We start from the raw sequence: 12947 nt of genomic DNA, 5'->3' as shown, positions 1-12947 counted from the left end.
ATCAGTTACCAAATTAATGACTGTGTGCTATTGTTCCACTATGTTCACAATTGCCCTAGTTCAAAAGGCACAAAGCTGTCAATCTTTATAGGGCCATACCACAAACTGATGAGTAAATGTAAGCCACTCTAATCTGCCTCTAATAAGCAAACCAGATTTGGTTTGTTTCTAGGGTTGGTCTTTCTATTTTGCAGTTGGCTCTTAAATCTTAATAGGTTACTCCCTGAACTTGATGACCTGAATCTTTATTCCGTTTATGGCCATGCCTTTGGCTTAACTCTGCTTCTTCTATTGTGCATGCGCCTATAGGGCCCTTCTATAAGGACACTGTTGCAATCAGCCACAATCACTACAGTATGTTGTTATTTATTAAAGCAGGTGTGTAAACTAGGTAGGCGTTATGTGGGTCTGCCATGCTGTATATATTTGCCAGCTGGAAAGATGTTCCAAATTAGGAACATTTGCTAAATGTAATTGTTACTGAACAAAGTGCTTAGAATAATTGTAGGTAGTATGTGCTATCTTAGAAGAAGCATTATTTTCTCAAAGACAACTGTGAATGCTTTTGAGAGTTTTTCCAGAGGTGGATTCTTTGTGGGATTAAGATAATATCTCAAAACAGTTATTTCTTCTTCTTCTTTCTTTTCCTGCCTTTCTTACTTTTCATTATGTAATTTCTAGATGCTGCTATGATATATATATTTATTTAAAACATTTCTATGCCACCCCATTTGCAAAAAGCCTTGGGGTGGCTTACAAAACAGAATCATTCACACAATTAACCTTAAAAAATTTGGAGACATTTCGGCAAAGTATAAAACCCAATAAATAATCAATTAAAAATTAAAATAGCTTTTAAATAAAAAGTATAGTGGAACTAAATTGGTGGAGAGTTGTGCTTTTGTTTTGTTGTTCAAAAAATACTGCATTTTCCTTGCCCTTCCCCAGCCCATGCAAAATGCAGGACACAATGACAAAATCTAAAGCATCCAGTAACAACTGTGAATGAGGAATGCACAATAAAAGCATTGTCTAGAAATGCACTAGATGCACTAATCCAAGGTAAATTTAAAAAATCCTGTTTAGTGTTCTATGACTTCCATTTTTAAAAAAAGCTTAAAGTTCAAAGGGGTGTTTTTTTCTTAATAAAGTTGCTATTTCAATGAACAACTATTTTGAAAATGACTGAAATATTTTTCAGAAACACCCAAAGTTGTTGGGAGGGTGGCTGATTTTAAGCTGGCAGAAAATGGTTAAATAACAATTACACATTGTATTTCTGCACTTCACTGTAGACTCCTAAGGTGCTACGCACGCAGGCACACACAGAGCTAGCGAGAGAAAGAATGAGAGTGAGCGCCATCAGGGGATTGTTACATCCATCTGCATATAATATATAATTGTTCCCCACAGACTAGGGAATCCTCAAGGGAAATAAAACATTTTCTGTAGGTTTGCATGAGTGTATGCCAGAGAGAATGGGTTAAGGCAACAAAAGCACACACCCAGGGTGTGCTTCCCTCTCCTTTTCTCATCTTTTCCTTTTATGTGTCTCTACTATATTTTTCCAACATCTCCCACTGTAAATTCTGCTCTGCCTTACCATATTATGTGCTTATGCTGTCCTCCCATTAGATGAAGCTGTATACGCTACACCTGAAAGCAGGGCGCTGGTCTTCATGTTATGCCAAAATGATTGCTGCCTTTTATGTTCATGCTTCAGAGCTTCAGACATAATAATGAGGTTGTAAGTCAATCATGAGGTGCCACAGCCACTGACGGTTCATTTGTGCTTTCAGCACCAGCCTGCCTGTGTAACCTCCCACTGCAGAGAGCCATAAATATCTGTGAATGAAAAAAAGGCAACAGTTGTAACAATGCGGAATTTAGAACACAGTAAAAAGGTATATAATCTGTAAAGTTGTGGCAAGCTGTGAGTTCAATACTGTCCTGCCTATTGATTGACTGGTTGTACAAATTGAACAAGTTAGCCGCTAATTGGATGCCTTGCTTAGGCAATATGTTTAACATGGCTTTTAAGGGGAGTGCTGGAGTCACTAATGTAGAATGTCAGAGGATCCCTGTACCATGGCCAAGAAGGTCACTAATTAAATGACACACAGGTTAATTGCAGGGACAGACAAGAGAACAGAGATGGCAGATCAAAAGAAATCGGCTGAATAATGCCACATTAATTCCAGAAGGAGACAGAAAAGAAAAGCTTCAGAAATCTGTTACACATTCAAGCCCATCCTTGGCAATTTTAGTTGAGGTTAGACTTTGTGCTCATTAAAGTCTGGAGCTGGGAACAGGGAATGAGGCCAGGCGCGGGGGTGGCAAACATAAGAGTCTTCTGTAGCTTTCAGACACAGACCCAAATTCCATCCAGTATCAATGTCTTTGGCATTTCAAATCTCCAGACCACATAGGTTGTTGCTGTTGTCATGGCAGACTGTAATATCACATCCAATTTGTTGCTTTCCATTTGGTGGTGTGTGTGCCCATTTCTACTTGGAGATGGGGTAGATGTGACCAAATTTGAGGACTTGCAATAAACTGAAAATATTCCTTTTCTTTTTGTTTTGGCATTTCATTAAAAAAAAACCTGAAGTAATTTGAATAAATGTAGCTACTATGAAAATGAGAACCGGTACATCATGGGAAGGGAGTTTCATTAACTTAACAGCAGACCTTGATGTGTGTTGACACAACTTCTTCAGTGGAAAAATTCTATTCCAAAAGCAGATTTTAGAGGTAGATTTGCCAGAAGAGTTTGATGGGCTTTCTTAACCTATGGCTCACCTTTTTCTGATCATGCCCTGACCCTCTTCTAATAGCTGAAGCTGCTGCATCAAAACAGGTATATCAAGCATATATTTTAAGTTGTGTTCTCTACTGTATCCTGAAATTACTGCATCTTCTTTTAGGCTTGTTTCCAGCGGTGCTGAACTTGGCTTCCAATGCTCTCATCATGACGAATGCTACCTGTGGTGAAAGAGGTCCTGAGATGTACTGCAAGTTGGTGGAACATGTATCTGGTCAACCAGTGAGAAACCCTCAGTGTCGGATATGTGACCAGCACAGCCGAATTCCAAATCGTATGTGTACATTTCTTCTCATTGGCATTCTCTAAATTGGTCCAATATTCCATGGATTATTCTGAGCCAAAACTGATGGCAAGTGAAGAATGGCCTTCCCAATGGAATGTCCACCTCACTAAGGTCTGCCTGCCATCAGACACAAAAAAGATGATGATATTGATTAAAACTTGCCTCTACTTTATGGTATAAGAAAGGGCTTTAAAGACAGTTGTTTTAATGGCCCCCAGTATTTTATTATAACAAAAATAGTTATGATAAAACTGCTTTAAAATATTTTAAAATTAGAATATTCTAATAAAATAAAATTTTGTATGGAAGATTCCTTCCAGGGTCTAAAATCAACTTTGGGAGTGGGCATATGTGAAATAAATTTTCAACAGGACTAAAATGTGCAGAGAAAACCTTAATATATCTTGTATGCTGTGGTCCCCACACTGCTTAGGCTGTGCTGCTGGTATTTAAAAAAATAAAAATGTGCATGTTTAATACTTATACACATTTAGCATCATCTGTATTTCAGAGAATGGCCCTTATTGCTTTGACTAGAAAGTTCGGTCACTTTGGTGTAAAATAAAGTGCCTTTGGTTATCAGTTATATAGTAAAAACTTTTTGGATTATTTTTGTTATTTCCCCTCTACTGCTCTGTTTAGTGCCCTTGCTGTAATTCTCATCCCCTACCCTATTCTCATTTTTCAGTGGCATTGTCTATGGAGAAGAAATAACAGATTTATTTATTTATTAATAAAATGTGTATGCCATCCAATTACTAACATCTCTGGACAGCTAACAACATAAATAAATTGATGACCCACTCTGGCTGAAAATTAATAAAATACAATAATAAAATTCAATATTAAAACATATTAAAATATTGATTAAATAAAAAGGTCTTAACCTGGCACCGAAAAACATATAATGACTTATTTCAGTATATATACTTTCTCTTTATCAACTATCTTCTCAAGAATGCCCTTACAGGCTTAGTGTACCCTGTTCATATAATATACAGTCATGGTAATGAATTAGTTCATTAATTCACGCACTGCCTTGCTGACCGTTTAGCAAATATTAATATTAATAACCAATTAAAACTAGTGAAGAATATTACTTTTTCAACATGGACTATTATCCTCCTGTGATCCCCATCGGTGCTGTATGTGCTTTCTTAAAATATAGCAATGGAAAATAGATACAGAGTCTTGGTTGATAAATATCATGTTTCATTCAGGAGTTATGTGCTCCATTCAGGGGAAAAGGTTTCTGGTCATCAGATCCCGTGTGATTAGATCAGACCAAGTATGTCCCTTTCTTCCTGCCTATACATCAAACATTCTGGACCTTTAGCTGGTTATTTTCAGAATTGTCCTGACAAAGTGCGGATATGAATAACATTGATTGCAATATCTCAAGAGCCAGACAGATTCCTTTTATCCTCTTGGAAGTCCCTGAGAAGAATGAAATAATCACTTACTTCTCTCTGAAGATCTCTAGTCATCAATACCTCCAATAAGGGCATGTTGTGGACAAATTCTGGGGTTTCTATAGTCTAAAGTCCTGTTCTAATAACCACCACTCCACCCTTTATCCCCCGTAAAGCCCCCATGCATTGCATTTCCATCTGTCTCTGTTGTTAATTTGCTGTGCAGCCAGCCATTAAAATAACATGGTCTTTCATTACAAACCCATCTCATTTAAGGTTTGCAAAATGTTCATTTGGCACCATGAACTGTTTTATTTACCCAGAGATGGCCCTTTAATAAGAGTGCCATGTAATGTAACCAGACTTTAAATGGTCCCCTTGGAATTTGTGAATCTAGTGCACCTCCCCTTAATTATTGTAGAAGGAAATGAACACACACTCCCTGATTAATCATATGTGAGCACAAATTAAAGACCATACTTTGATGGGTTGCCTGTGTGAACAAACTCCCTTGTCATTCATCACTGAGGTAGGTCCTTGTGTTAAGCCCTTTTTCACTGGCAGCGTATAGGAGATTTTGTCTTTCCCTTTTTGAAAATAAGGAATACATTCCAGCAATTAATCAGTGGTTTCAAATTAATTAAGATTAAACTTCTGTAATGGGATTACAGTTAATTGTATATTCATCTTTCATTCCTCCCTTTCATGACTAGCCCTCATATCAATTTGACTTGAGGAGGCTGATTGCAAAATTTCCAATTAGGCAACTTCTATCACAATCACCTTGGAGACCTGGGCTTGATTTACAACTGATTTTTCCCCAAGATGCTTTTAAGCTCACTTCTAATTTTTTGGTAAAAAATTAAAAAAAAAAAATCTGACATAGTAAAAAGATCACACAGTACCTAGAGCAAAGGTTTTCTTTCTTACTGACTCTTTGTATTATCTTTAAAATACAAAGATAGAACCAGTAATAACTCAATTATCTCTCTAATTTTATAACATGCCACTGTTAATGCTGCCTAGTGATTCTGAATCATTTGATATTTACATATATTTTATGGCATTTGCAATTTTAAGATTGACACCTCCCCTCCCACCCACAGAAGTACTTTAATTGTGTTTAGACAGCCTTGTGTTTTTCAGTACTAAAGTAGGAGTCCTTTCTTCCAGTGAACTTGTGACATGACACAACCAAGAAAACAGAGGTATATCTGGTTGGTAGATCTAATAATTATTGCAATATTATAATTGAAATCCAGATAGTATATCTGGATCTTGCCTGTTTTCTATTGCCCATATCCAGTGGGACAAATCAGTGCATACAAGCAATAATCCTTTGGCTAGACTGAGACTCAGGATGTCAGGGAAATCTACCATGGATTCAGAGGAGTTCAAATTCCTCTAAACCTGACCCACAGATTCTACAGCAGACCAGCTTTTCTCAAATCACTTGGATTCCACAGACATGCAACATGTTTTTTAAACTCAGCAAAATGATAATCTTATGCAAATTTGGTTGTATCAAAACACCAGAATTAAAAAAGGATAAGAAATGTGCATTTGCGGAAAATCCCGTTCTATTAATGAGCAGATGATCGAATGAAAAGTGCCTGCCAAGCCGCAAAGCAGAGAAGGAACGGATTTAATAGCGTCTGTGCATCCCCAATTGCAACATGGATGTGCAGCAGGGCACAGCACATGCTGATTTCTGAACTGGAGAGCTGTATCCAATAGTTAGAGAGGCACGTGCCATCCCTGTTGTGGACATGATCCTGACTTCTGGCAGTGACTTAGATGCTGACTCAGGAAGACCAACAGTGCAATATAGACAGCAAGGGCTCTGGACTGACTCTGCTAAGCTGTAGCCCAGCAACTAACAGCCTTCTGAACCTGAGAGCCACTCAAACTAGGCCACCCAGTAACTGCAGCCTTTTGTCAGACTAGGTCAGGGTCTGGTCTGCCACTGAAAATCCATGGCTGCAGGCAGTGTGCTCTATGAAACTTAGCAGAGAGGTGAGGGAGTGCCAGTCGTCTGGGTTTGAGGGCTGCCTTTTTAAGGATCTCTGATTGATAGTCAGGTGGAGCAATTATGTAAGAATTTGGTCAGCAGCCAGTCTACTGGAAGGCACCACCTCTTCCTGGGGATCGTTGAAGAGACCTGCTTGGGACCACTCGTGTTCTGAGATGTCAGGTCTTGTCCTAGAAATTTGCCACACTTGGAGTAGGTCACCTTTTGGGGCTGTGGGTACATCTGGCAATTCACAGTGGGCAGCATCACATTGCCAAGGAAACATGACAAAGGACAAGCAAACTACCCAAAAGACTTGAGTGAAAGTTAGAGGCAGGATACAAGCCCCAGTACTAAGCAAATCCTTTGAACCAACAGTCTTTTTTTAGTTTCAAAGTTTTATTGTTTGCTACTCACTAAACAAATAATTATTCCAAAGACTTCAAACATACTGTGTACAAAGTCTTATTTCTCTCTACTAATGCTGTGTATTTCAGCCCAAATTAGGGTTCCGATTCTGTAGCCTTTGATAGAAAAAGTCCCATGCTTCAACCAACAGTCTTCATCACCAACAGAAATCTTTTTCACAGTGATCCCTGAGGCACCTAAGACCATTTTAAAAAGTTGGTTTAAAAGTGGGAGAGGAGAATGCTTTGGTGAGTGGCAAGGAAAGCACCTAAGGTGTGCTGGTCCCCAGCACTCTGGCAGATGAGGTAGGGATCTGGGTGCATGATGTCCATGGATGTCACTGTACCTTACCTGCACTACCTTGTCTCTGCCTTGCTCTTGCGGTCCTGCCTGCTTCCACAGGGCAGGATACTTGTTTGGTATCTGTAGACATGCCACCAAGGAGAGGGCTGTGCAGTCAGATTCTCCTGCTGAGCTTCAGCTCCCTCTGCCATAACATATTGCCATTTTTGCCTTTCCCATAGATCTCCAAGTAAGTACAGCTCAAGTCATGATTGTCCAAGCAGTTCATCATATTTTCACTTTGTACTGTGCATGCCTTTCAAGACCCTTTTGGTCCATGAGTGGCAATGTTGTTATTAATAAGAATAAAAATGGTGTTCAGACACGAAGAGAGATAAAATGTAGTCATATGAAATACAGTTGATTGAGTTGCTCATTATTTGCTTAATTGTGGTGCCAACACATCAGATTGCAATGTAAGAGCTTTATACTTGGTTTGTAAATAGCCAGGTGACATCTAGTTGACTGAGACAAATAGGCCTCACTCTCAGGTTTCCAAAGTTAGTTCTGTTTACACATTTCTTGGGTGTCAAAAGGCCAACATGATTATGCATGGCCAGGATAGGCTAATAGAGGGTTTATACGCCAACTATTGGTGGCGTTCCTTAGGAAATCCCAGAAATTAGTAGAAGTGTATATATGATTTATATATACTCAGAAACTGTCAAACAAATAAGCCACCTATAAAGTTTTTCTCAGTGTGTGTGTGTGTGTGTGTGTGTGTGTGTGTGTGTTTTCAAAACTCTAAAGAGAAGCCATTGATTGGGAAGTGCACTGGACCGGTCTTTCCAGCCTCCTGCCCTCCAGTCATGTTGCACCACAAGTCCCAGAGACCCATAGCAAGGTGAAGGGACCTATAAGGGTTCTCCAAACAGATCCTACAAGTCAGGCACAAAAAGCCAGAACAAAGCAGGTGGAGAGCAAAACCAGTCCCAATGAAAAAGCATGAAAAGCCAAAAAGAGTTCTTCTAAAAGCAGAGCACAGACCATCTAACCTTTCAAGGGAGGGGATTACATAATTAAGGTGCAAACCTGGGAAATCCTCTGTTTCTGTGGCATCCAAGTTTTTAAAACATTTAATAGGCCACTGCCGGGTCTGTAAATTTACATCAGAGTGAATGTCAGCTTGTTTTCATGGAATTTTATTGAAATTGTGGTTGCTGTTTATATGCTAATTATCAAAAGTTCTCATTTTTTCTTCATCTGCTTCAATATGTTTTGTCAGCTACTTTCTTTTTTCTTTTCTTTTAAAACTAGACACTCGAGCTGTCACTGCTAACAAAACTAACCATATTGCTTGAAAAGTTCCACGTTCTTCACTATGGCATATTCTCAATTAACAATTTTTCTTTTTTTACACACCCCAAAGCTGAAGATTCATGAAGTGCAAATCATTAGAGACTGCTGCCGAGTATCTAGTATTCATTCCAATGGGATATGGATGGCAACACATTTAAAGTCCTATTGAAATTAATAGTGATTTAATTGCTGCACTGGCTGGTACATTGTTCCAATACATCACAGTGTATAAACCAGCTACTACAATCTACCAGGGAATGGAACATGGCATTTTAAAATATTTTATCAGTAGGATGGCTGGAAAAGTATATGAAGGCAAATACGTTTCAGCTATGCAACTTTTTGGTTGCATTTGTGTTGTATTTTTAAACATTATATATTTAAGGTTCTTATTAGGAATTAAAAAGGACACTTTTAAAAATCTGCAGTATGGCATAAGAATCACTGGACTATAACTCCAGTTAAGGTGTTATAATATGTTTTTCCCCCCAGTGCAGTGGGTAAGATGTTGGAAGCCGCCCTTGATGTTGTAAGCCGCCCCGAGGCCTTGGCAAGGGGCGGCATAGAAATGTTTTAATAAATAAATAAAATATAAGTGGACTCACATTCACTGTTGTTAACTTTGTTCTTTTGCATCTCACTGCTGGCCCAACAGTGCGACACCCGATAACAAATGCAATTGATGGCAAGAATACTTGGTGGCAAAGTCCTAGCATTCAGAATGGGAAGGAATATCATTATGTGACCATCACCCTGGACCTGCGGCAGGTAGGCCTTTTCTGTGTTATAGTGTTGGCCTTGAGGGGACATGTTCCTTCCAAGCTGATGAGCACTGCTGCCACCATCCCTTATCCGCTGTGTTATCATCAATCAGATTAGTACAAACAGTACAAAATGTAAGTTGTTGGTGGCAGAATAATACAGGCGTTCATACAGGTTTCCATGCTGAAACATCAAGGTTATTTATTAATTCTTTTTATTTAATTTTTTTATTGCCAAACACATCAGATTTCAGGGCAACATAAATAAAAGACACCTAGAAGCAAAAAGTAAAACGTTATAGTTATTGAAGATGCCAAAGGACCACGCAATGCTCTGTAGTCTACCCCACCAACATTATCCTATCCCTGTAATGTGAATTCATCACATATATGAGCAGTTCTCTCTGTATATGTGAGAAAGAGGTAACATACACATTACCCTTTTGACTATTATTTTGCACACCTTTTTAAACAAATATCAAGCATCTACTTTTGAATATTGTGTCTAGAACAAATCAAATTAATATTATAGTTCCTCAGAAATGCAAACATATAGAGAGACAGCAATGAATTTTGAAAATTCATTTCAAAATTTTGAATTGCTTAAACTGTGTTTAAATGATGTCCATGCAAACCCAGTTTTCTATGACCCGGGGGAGCACTGAAGGAAATGTAGTCTTATTGCAGAAAGCTCTGCAAATGGCATCCATTTAAAAAATGAAATACAGAGCCTAGTATAGAGGGAAACTTAGCAAGATCTGATGATCTTCATAGACTTAGTAGGAAGCAGCCTTAGCTTTTCCCTCACATTTTCTGCCAATCATGTTCTTTTCATTCCCTAGTAGACTTGATGAAATGACAGCTGCATCACTTCTAGAGAGCTGTTACCTTTCAATGTCAACAGGTATGCTGCATTATGGCAGGTATGCATGGCGGACAATATGGAGTGTGAAAAAGTGGTTTTCTTTTCCTCCAGCTCATGCAAATACAGAATAGCTAGTAGGTGCCAGAACTAACACCTCCCAATTTTAGACTCACTCCTGCTGCTGCTCAATATCCGACAAATTAAAAATAGGATAGATAACCTAAGAGGTTCCACCTTTCTCCTCACCCATGCTGTACAGAAGATTGTCACATTGGCTGTAGGCTGTTACCACCTCCTCAGTGACAGTCTCCAGAGTTCCAGCAACAGTGGTGAGGACAAGTATAGTGATTCCAAAACGGCAGCTGTGGGAACAAGAAACAAAGATCTGCTTCTAAAGGTTGGCCTGAACAAGCTCCCCCTTCTTTCATTTTCCATTACATTTTATTTTACTTTTTAAATAAAGTTAACACAATAAAGCCAACAAAGAGAAGAAAGATAAATAATCACAAATCAAGAGCATAAGGAAGATAAGTAGAGATAGCTAAAAATAATCAAAGAAAGCAAGACACTTGAAGCCCGGGCAAGTTGGCATGGATAGTCAGCTGAGGTGCCTCTGGAGCCCTCAGTTAAACACCCATAAATTGCTTGCATTCCATGGGGAGCGCCTGGTGATCTGAAGAGGAACTCCACTAGAGAACCTTTCTGATATTGCGATGCTATTGTTTAAAAAAAGAGCAAACTGTCTTGGGATTTTTTAAATGAAAGGCTGTATATGAAATTTTTAAATAAGTAAATAAATAATCATGCATGGCAATGCAGTACTAGACCACAAACCATATCTCTGAGTAGCCCTGTGAATGTTCTGACATTTCCTGTACCGAACCATCATAGCTCAAACTGTCTTAAACTTAAGAGCTGGTAAGTAAGTGAAAAAACTATTTTCCAGTTGTCCATATGTTTGGTTAGAATCAGCTCTTCTACTTCTTTTTTATTAACACTGTGAATAATCACAATGTCACTTCCTCACTGTCAGAGCAATACAACAATGGAACAGGTTGCCTGCAGAGGTGGTGGGCTCTCCCATACTAGAGACTGAAAGAAACTGGACAGCCATCTGAGTAGCATGGTGTAAATTGGTGACCTTCAACAGCAGGGGGTTGGACCTGATGGTCTTCATGGCCCATTCCAGCTCTACTATTCTGTGATTCTGTGATCAGTTCCTATCAAAGTAAAGGTCCAGTGAACAAGCGCGCACACCTTGATCAAGATACTACTCATACAGCACAGTGTGCGATATGTAGAGCTGCAAGTTCTCTACTGACATGTTTTACCTTATTAAATATTATAGGGGACTCTTCTGTGTTCTGGTTTGCAGGACAGGAAAGGGGTCTAGGCAAGAAAGCTGGTTGTTAGTTGCAGTACCTTGGAGAGCTCTAGGGTGCCACTTGCTTAGTAAGGTATGAGGGAAGGCCAAAGCCTTTTATGCTTCAGCCCAGAAGCCTCTTCTCAGACTCAGCTCCTTAAAGAGACAGTCTTCTGAGTGGAGTCTAGCACTTCTCAGCTTCTCCAACACCTCACAGTGGGTGTGTTTCTGGTGTTGGTGCACCAGCTTCATTGGCTTGGGGCTCTTGGAGATGGGTGTGATGGTCCAGTGCTGTAGCTAGACTCAGGGCCTGCAACTGTTGGTTTGGCCTAAGGGTCTCCAGCATGGCTTGTGGGATCTCTGGTTCCCAATGGTACTCAGACCTGGTGGTTCCTCTGTGGGGAGCGCTGCTTCCACAGTTTCTGAGCCTATGAACTTCAGGGTCTTGACAGGCACACTGAGCAAAGGCATGGAGTGCTACTGCTTTCAGAGGTGACTATTCATCAGTTGTAATATGTGTCTCTAAGGCTATATATACACATGTCTAAATATTGTAGAATATTGAATGTAATGCAGAACAAACCATGAACTTTTGTTTCTGCCTATTATGAATAGGGTCAGGAGCATCAAAAGGTTTTGTTTTTCTCTTTACTGGAAAGCACTAGAGGTTCTTTCAGTTGTTTTCAGAGGTTTGCTGATGGGTTCTTATTGAAATGCCATGTCCTTTTGTATAACAGATTGAGCATTTTCAATTTCTAAAAGTCAAAGGCTGTAAATTGCAGAAATGCATTAGTGCCTGTTATTGATAATTATGAATGTACATTGCATGCTTTTAGTAGATTCTAATGTTACAGAAAAACCAGGAAATAATTATAGTTTTCCTCATTACATAAATCTAGACCTTTTGTAGGGGTGCTGAGTTATATTTCTTTGTTGACTACCTACAATAATAAAATAATGACAAAACACAATAATGATATGTATTGGCAGATGTGCCACATTTTTGGCACAAACAGAAAATTATCTTTATCATTAATTTTCAAAATAGTAATGGTGTGATACATCTGTGGTGAGAAGTTTTTGCTACTAGTAGACCTCTGTTTGTTTGGATTCCTTAGAAAAGAATTGCAATAACCTGCCATCAGTCAGGCTGACTCTCCTGACATATCCTAAGCTATCCCTCTGCCTTGGTATTTCTAAGCCCTCAAATAAAATAAAAAGTTACATCTGACTTATCTAGTTATATTTGCATGAATAGAGCTTGCACAGAGTTTCTTCCTAAAGACATTTCTTACATAATCTCACATTTCTGGGATTGTAGTATGGAGTAGGAAGTTTTACACTAAGTTTCCAGCAGTCATGAAGATAGAAAGCAG

At 38.9% G+C, this 12947-nt stretch overlaps 1 protein-coding gene across 10 annotated transcripts in view; it reads left to right on the top strand.

Moving 5' to 3' along the window:
* LAMA2 (laminin subunit alpha 2) overlaps positions 1-12947 on the top strand; it is a 475192-nt gene that overhangs the window by 120759 nt on the left and 341486 nt on the right. For all 10 annotated transcript variants that reach the window (XR_006414199.1, XM_044424782.1, XM_044424799.1 and 7 more), the window contains exons 2-3: positions 2928-3098; positions 9238-9350. Coding sequence is in view for 9 of the 10 variants with exons in the window: in XM_044424782.1 (XP_044280717.1) it covers positions 2928-3098; positions 9238-9350 (284 nt within the window). In the remaining variant the exon portion in view is untranslated. The remainder of the gene's footprint in view (positions 1-2927; positions 3099-9237; positions 9351-12947) is intronic.

Source organism: Varanus komodoensis, unplaced genomic scaffold (assembly GCF_004798865.1).
Source record: "Varanus komodoensis strain SLA01 unplaced genomic scaffold, ASM479886v1 scaffold1, whole genome shotgun sequence".
Lineage (NCBI taxonomy): Eukaryota > Metazoa > Chordata > Lepidosauria > Squamata > Varanidae > Varanus > Varanus komodoensis.
Note: the sequence above shows the minus strand (reverse complement) of the source record. Positions and strands in the feature narration are given on the sequence as shown.